The sequence below is a fragment of the Gymnoscopelus microlampas genome (assembly GCF_963454915.1).
Source record: "Gymnoscopelus microlampas genome assembly, chromosome: 9".
NCBI classification, from domain to species: Eukaryota; Metazoa; Chordata; class Actinopteri; order Myctophiformes; family Myctophidae; genus Gymnoscopelus; species Gymnoscopelus microlampas.
The window spans coordinates 9,984,242-9,991,960 of NC_139946.1; the positions used below are offsets into that span (position 1 = coordinate 9,984,242).

General features: G+C 37.7%; 2 protein-coding genes across 2 annotated transcripts in view; both read right to left on the reverse strand.

Annotated features, from left to right (window-relative positions):
* Positions 1-1,078: 1,078 nt before the first annotated feature.
* Positions 1,079-4,769, reverse strand: LOC311052690 (ras-related protein Rab-11B-like). The gene is made up of 5 exons (XM_084067804.1): positions 4,630-4,769; positions 3,134-3,329; positions 2,822-3,015; positions 2,596-2,676; positions 1,079-2,455 (listed from the first exon to the last, which is right to left on the reverse strand). The coding sequence occupies exons 1-5, from the start codon at positions 4,667-4,669 to the stop codon at positions 2,310-2,312; spliced, it is 657 nt and encodes a 218-aa protein (XP_083923930.1). The 5' UTR covers positions 4,670-4,769; the 3' UTR covers positions 1,079-2,309.
* A 1,404-nt stretch (positions 4,770-6,173) lies between these two features.
* Positions 6,174-7,719, reverse strand: part of pip5k1ca (phosphatidylinositol-4-phosphate 5-kinase, type I, gamma a) — a 57,236-nt gene continuing 55,690 nt past the window's right edge. Inside the window, exon 17 of the mRNA XM_084067495.1 lies at positions 6,174-7,719. This exon is cut by the window's right edge and continues 843 nt beyond it. The gene's annotated coding sequence lies outside the window, so the exon portion shown is untranslated.

Consider the following 7,719-nt stretch of genomic DNA (forward strand, 5'->3'; position numbering starts at 1 on the left):
GGGCTTTAAGAAATTACATTCCTGAAGGTGTTGGCAGACACCTTTTGTTTTTGCATGCATTTTATAATAACAGTGATTAATAATAATCACTTAGTGACTTATTAAACTAAAATACGATATATTAGCGATTATAATGCATTCTATAATGACTATAATGTATTACAACTATGAGAATAATAATACAACTATGATCCTTGCACATAAAAACTTCATTAGGCAAGAAGTGAATGAAGATCACCTGTATGTTAAATAAATTCAGCAGTAAGTGATATTTTACTTTTTAGATGTTTTGAATAACTGACATAAATGATATTTATGATATTTATGATTTATGATAAATTATATGACATAAATGATATTCAGATCACTGAAAGATTTTTTTTTGCGCTCAGGTGGCGCAGTGGTAAAGTCCCTGCCCACCACCACGGAGGTTGTGGGTTCAAATCCACCGTGGTGCATCCGGCCTTGTCGAGCGTCTACACTAACACAATTGGCCCGTGTTCAGGGGAGGGAAGCCGGGCGGAGGGGGTGATATCGGTCATTGCACGTACTCCTACGGGCTGGGGCGGCACCTGTCAGCGGGGAGTGTTGGGCGGGAGGAGTAGGACAGGGCTCTACGTCCTCCTGGTGGGGGCTCCTCACTGGCAGGTGAGTCAGTAGGTTACGACAGCAGTGTCAACACAGAAATGTGTGTGGGGAGGAAATACTTGGCATAATGACTAAATTGGGGAGAGAAAAGGGGTAAAAAAAATAATAATTGGCTATTAAGGAAAACATATACATCTATTTCTTTTTAATATTCGGAACATTTTAAAATATGTTCTCTTAAATATACAACTGTGTTATTTATTTGGGATACAAACAGCCATGGTCTAGTTTTTTCTTGGTGAAAAGTGCTGTTTACAAACAATAGTAAATCTACTTAACTAGATCCCAAATGCATTCTGAATGTAAACTTCAGTGACTGAAATACCATTACCATTCTTCAGTTGCTGGCTGGCACATAAATAAGCCTTATAAACCACAACAGTAAATACAAAGCACATTTGTAGTACAAAGAATAATGGTTGACACCTGGTCAGATGGATAGGGTTTATTTATATTTAAGTATTCCTTTTTGCCAAGGCAAAAAAAAGTTATATATTTTGAACAAATGGGAAATGTCAAGACATGTACAATATGCATCACTCAAAAATGACATTTCTGCCATATAACAAACATAAGGCATTTATACCAACAATAAAGAACTTTCTTTTAACTGTAGCTCCTCCATTCCAATTAACAAACTAAAATAATAGCAGTTTAAATGGCTTTGTGAGAGTGTAGAGCATAATCCAGTAAATCCACTATGGGAGTCGGAGAATATTCCCATCCTTACAAGTTCTTCTCTCTCATGTAAACCAACACATTCTCCTTGAACAGACTATGGTGTAAACAAAAAAACAAACAAGATGGGACTTGGGTGCAAGGTATGCAACCATTCTCTAAAAAGCAAATAATCCAGGGTAGTGTCTTTTTATGCCGGTGTTTCCTTTTAATTAAGCACAGAGTGTTGTAAAACAGATAATAGTTTACTGAAAGTTCTGGACACAAGTGCAAAAATCATTTCTTATTTTCTTTTTAGGCAGATTGGTAAAAGATATCACAGTATAAGCCAACTGTACAGAGGAACTAACAAAGAGGCTTGCTCCATCCAGACTGACACCAATTACGGCTTACCACATCACCACCTACCAAATGAATCATACAATTGCTATATTAGTTGCTGTGGTTGTGTAAATTGCTTACATTGATTTATGAGATCACCTGGAACATCAGTAAGAAGGTGTAAGATTGAGTTTGATTGCATTCTTTCTCCTTTGGTATCTCTGTGCAGTTAGCTTGTCAATAAAATAGAAAATGTCAACTCAGCTTGTCTCACTCTTGTTCTTGTAACCTCAGACAGTCACTACAAGTCAGGTCTCTGGCTCATTTAATTCCACACCGGGCTCAGAGCAGAACAATTAAAGAGGCAACTGGAAACTCTAGTCTAGGGTCTACTTATTACCCAAAAGCTGCTTCCCTCCCCGCCTCACCAGTGTTGATTTTGCAAAACAACTGCAAAACAACAAACATGGACTTTGGTCCATGTAACGCTAGAGAAAACCACAGATCAAGGAATGTCTGAACTCTGAAGGAGTTGGAGTCTCAGAGACTTCTGAACACATGGAGGTATAAAGACAATAGCAGCATATGGTGCTCAGAGTAAAGCAGAAATCAAGTAAAGTATAGTTTGTGGGATAATAAAGGAGGGCAGGTACAGTTGCGTGTCACAGGCTTTGGCAGCATTGTAGTTTGTTGCCTTTCTGCCCATCAGTGGTGGGAGGGACACTGATGTCGACTACATTGTTGCCTGGAGATTCATCGTGTGCAGCTTTGTCAGCTATCTGCTTCTGTGATACAATGCGGTAGATTTCTGTTGAAGGGAAGAAAATATATATATATATATATATATATAAAATACATTATAGATGTGTGTTTTAAAGTTTAATTAATTGATTAATTGTGTTGTGAGCAAATTGTGCCCTGCATGATGCCACTTCTCACTCTCCATACCTGATAGAATGTTCTTGAAAGCTTCCTCTACATTAGTAGAGTCCAAGGCTGATGTTTCAATGAATGACAGAGTGTTCTTTTCTGAGCCAGAGAAAGAGCAAAGTTAATTATTACGTATTTTAGAGAAAGCAAAGTTAATTATGCATTTTATAGACAAACCTAATTTCATTACATTTATATATGTGCAACACTATTATGTTGTCCACGACAGCGGTCTAGGTTTTACCTGAGAAGGCTCGAGCCTCGTCAGTGGGCACTGCCCTGAGGTGGCGCAGGTCACTCTTGTTACCAACCAGCATGATCACGATGTTGTTGTCGGCATGGTCGATCAACTCTTTCAACCAGCGTTCCACGTTCTCATACGTCAGGTGTTTGGCTATATCATAAACGAGGAGAGCACCAACCGCCCCTCGGTAGTACCTGGTTACAAAGGAGTAAGAACAGACATAAGTGCAGGAAGGTTCATCCTCTCATTCTAACGGAACAATATATGCAGGCAGCACCTTACCTTAAAGACAAACACAGAAAGTAAACTTACGCTGAGGTGATGGCTCTGTAACGCTCCTGTCCAGCTGTGTCCCAGATCTGGGCCTTTATTGTCTTGCCATCTACCTGGATGCTGCGGGTGGCAAACTCCACCCCGATGGTGCTCTTACTCTCCAGGTTGAATTCATTCCTCGTAAAACGGGACAGCAAGTTACTCTTCCCCACTCCAGAGTCTCCTATCAGAACAACTAGAGCCAAAAAAGATGACACAACATAAACCAGTATTCAAAACAAGTGACAAGTGTTCTTGTTATGTCTGTCTCTGGCCAAATGGGAGAGATGACCGAGTCAAGTGACTCACATTGGCTACATGTACAGTGTACACTGTACAGGGTTAATCAGTTTAACAGTTTTTAGGCTTCAAAATTCCTTAAAAAGTATCCAGTCGTTCATGATCTTTCACTGGTGGTCACTAACATAGCAATGGTCCCTCTGGACTAGAGAACCACAATGAACAACATTTGCTAAATAAAACTGAAGATGTTTCACGCATACAGGATTCCAGATTGCTGGCTGTCATGTTAGCTAGTTAGTTACCTAACGTTTCCAGCTTAATCTACAGTGATTCTCAAAATGGGGTCCTTGAGGGGGTTCCAGGGGGTCCCCAGCAAAATGATTGATAGTTAGGAACCAAATGGACCCTTATGGAAGACATCAGGGTGGAGTAAACTCTGGGGGTGTACAGTTGGAACCATTTGTACACTACAGTTAAATGAACACTGATTTAACAGTATAAATTACAGATAAAAAAGGCCATCAAACCCGTAGCCTAATGCATATCTAACTGGGGGTCCTTGGAATTAAAATGTTTGAGAATCACTGCTATAGCTGTAAAAAAAAAAAATCTTTATGGGGGTCCCTGCCCTGGCATATCTTTTCAAATGGGGGTCCGCGGGCTAATATGTGGCATATTATGGGGGTCCTTGCCATGAAAAAGTTTGAGAGCCACGTTCTAGAGAACCACAATGAACAACATTTGCTAAATAAAACTGAAGATTTTTCAGAATTCCAGATTGCTGTCATGTTAGCTAGTTACTCAACGTTTCCAGCCTAATCCACACAACTCGCTGGGTTATTTACTGTAGCTTCCTGCGCAGTTGGGTAGTTAGCACAGCTATCATGTAGCACTCAAACTCTCTCCTTTCACGTTGTTTCGCCCTGGAGGGCGTGGTTCTGAGGTTTGGTTTTAGGCATAATGAGGTTAGGGTTAGGAATTAAGATTGAGGTTAGAGTTAGGCATAGTGTTTGTTAGGTTTAGTCATAGCTTTTGCCTTTTGTTAGGTTAAAGCCTTCTTAAAGGTTAGGGTTTAGGCTTATAACCACGCCCACCTGGGCGAAACACCAAAGAAACAGGGAGTCCCATGTAGCACTTACTGGCTAGCAACCAGCAGTTCACTTCCTCACTGCTGGCACTGCAACTTCCACAAGTGAGATAACAAGGGCATCACCATGGCACCCATTACTGTAAGTTTAAGGGGATCCACTTACCTTTGAACAAATAGTCGTATTCGTCATCTCGATTTCCCATTTCAGAGAGCTGTTTTCCTTCTTTAAATAGTTGTTAGAATGGATGTATTATCACCTCCTATCCCGTCTATGCAGACACCGGCCAGCCTTCAAGGAAGGGAATGGGCAGTGTTGCCAGATTATGCGAGAAAAACAAGCAACGAGGTCTATGAAAACAAGCCCAAAAGAAGCGACTGGATCGCAGCTATTTGAAAATAGCAGATCTACAAGCTCACAACAACGCGTCGTGATGCGACGCCTTATGAGCTTGTAGATCTGCTATTTTCAAATAAATCTTTTTTTTAAAGTGCAAAATGTGGAATATTTTTTAAACATGATGATTCTAACAACTCAAATATTGTATGGTCCCTGAAACAAAATATTTTCAGATGAAGGTCCTCCAGGACAATTTAAATACTTAATTTTGGAGGTTGACATGAAAATGTTTGAGAAGTTAGAACCACTGGTTACTTTAAACCATAACACAAATAATAAATAATAAAAACAAATAAGCAACTACACTTTAGAAACAAGCCCAAAAAACAGGTTCGCAACTACCAATATTTACAAGCGATTTAACAGAAAAAAACACCCCAAAGTCGCTTATAATAAGCAGACCTGGCAACGCTGGGAATGGCACGTGAGCTGAGGGATGACTGCGTCGACCAATGGGAGACGTCTTTATCCTGACGGACTGACTGATTGACCAATTACATGCATCGCAAAACAATATTGACGGTTTAGTGCTAGATCACAGGAGTTTTAAAAAAAAAACGTTTTTTTTTGCTGATGCATTTACAAACATTAGCAATTAAGCAGTGGGGAAAAAAATACCTCAAAATTGTACTTTAGTACAGTACTTGAGTACATGTACTTACTTTCCACCACTGGATCACAGGAGTTTTTTTGTTTTTTTTTGTTTGCTGATGCATTTACAAACATTAACAATTCAGTAATTCATCATAACATATAGGCACAATATGAAAATAGCAAAAACGTACAATATAAGATAATATAACATAAATGACAAAAAAAAATCAAAATATTGTAATTAGACGATAAAACGAAAGAATGTCATTTGCAATATTCCATATTTACTCTAGAGGTCATCAAACGTTCAGTTCTTCATAAGCTTAAGAGAGACATTGCATGTTTTCTTTCAATTTAAAGCACTGAGATGATTCTTGTCCACATAGTCTATTTAAGAGATAGATAAAAGGGTCTTTGTCCTCCTAGAATGTAACATAATACATACAATGGGAAAACATATGATCTGTAGTTTCAATTTCAGTATGACAAAAGTAGCAGTTATTGTGATCAATATTAATTCTCAGTCTTGGCAATTCATAGAATGGATCAATATTAGTTACAGGGTAAGTAATATAGATAGCATTGATAGTTCTCCATTTCTTAAAGCTGCCAACCTGGAACTTATTTTAAAATAATAATATAAAATATAAGTCATCCAATCTGCATGGTAAAGAATGTTAATACAATATAACTAGCACATCTGCAGTGGTTGGAGGTGGTCTCCCTCTTTCATAAGAAATAGGAATTTTCTTTTGCAATTCTGTCCCGATGACGCAATTAACAGCCATCTATCCATCTGTTTTCATTTTTAAACCGCAGCACACAAAGGTAGAAACAAAACAGCGACAACAATTCATAGACATAGAACTGCTTTATTTTGTATTCATTCTGATCGGGTTCAAACACACACACATACAGTCATCTATTTATTCTCATGTATAAATAGATGAATATAGACAGATATACATAAATACACATGTCTGATATGCATATTCATCTTTAAATCATGCTATGTCTTTGTAGGCCTAAAGGACTCTCCCTAGAATGAGGGCACATGGCGATTTGAAAACACATACACAACACAGCTGGACAGTCAGAAGAACCCCCACTGATTTGCATGTACATTAAAATCAACAAATCTTTCAGTGTAGAATATCTTACAAAGAAACAGCTCCAATTTATAGACCATAAATATAGCTGCATCTCATTAATCACATTGAAGAATATGATACAGTAAATCATGTAAATTGTAATAATTTCTTGCCAGCAGCAAAAAACAAAAACAAAAACAAAAACAAATAAAAATAATATTCTCCAATTCAAATGGAAAATATATTTATATATTTTTATATATGTATTTATAATTCTATGTACACATTCTCAGGAGTACAACTATCGGAGAGACAAATAAATACAACATGGGGGAAAAAAAGATAGGCCTACATTTCAGATTCCTCAATAAGGCAATTAAAAGAACTCAAAAACCTGACTGTACAAAAATATTGCTGCTATGCTCTCCACGCGATGAACAACAGCAAACATGTTACAACTGGCCACTGCACATCATGAGAATGAAATGATCCCTATTTCACAATGTCTTACTTTGACATGAACTCCCTTACACACACAAATACACACAGCATACCAACTAACTAACTGAAGAAAATTGCTACCTGTGACATTAAAGCCTAAATGTATATCTTAGTTGAGAATCATATGCTGTCACAGAAACTACTGTAAACAACACTAATCCTGTAATGATTGTGATTAACGTCACCTTTACACACTCAATAATGGTAAACTAAAGTGCCGTCTAAAAACCTACCCAATACTAACAAAAAAGAAAAGAAATAATTCTGGAGTGTTGAGTAGTATTGTGTGTTATTTGGCCTCTATGACTAGCTCATTTTCCGGTCCTTTTCTTAAGTGCAAACATTCAAACCATTTACAAACTGCCATGTGTTTCAGAGAGAACATTGCAACATACCGTGTTCATTCAAATATACTGACAATATTGACTGTACCACAAATGATGTCCTAATTCTACAAACATTTGACATGTTGTCTATTCAAGATAATTCAATGGGATGATGATGTTAGGATGACCAGTAGTGTCAAAGGCCAACCATCATTGATATGTTGATTTCTGTCAATATTAAAACAACTGTGTGAATCAATATTCTTAGAAAATTATTTGTTTGCATCTGTCCATAAGCAGGGCAACATTGGAAGACATTGTAATGATTGATTGAACACTTGATG

Bases quoted from the DNA above. Each gene is read 5' to 3' on its own strand.
- LOC311052690 (XM_084067804.1), bottom strand. From the start codon at position 4,669: ATGGGAAATCGAGATGACGAATACGACTATTTGTTCAAAG. The intron at 3,016-3,133 runs GTAAGTTTACTT...CTTTGTAACCAG, and splicing joins TACAGAGCCATCACCTCAGC to GTACTACCGAGGGGCGGTTG. The intron at 2,456-2,595 runs GTATGGAGAGTG...TCCCTTCAACAG, and splicing joins TTTCAAGAACATTCTATCAG to AAATCTACCGCATTGTATCA.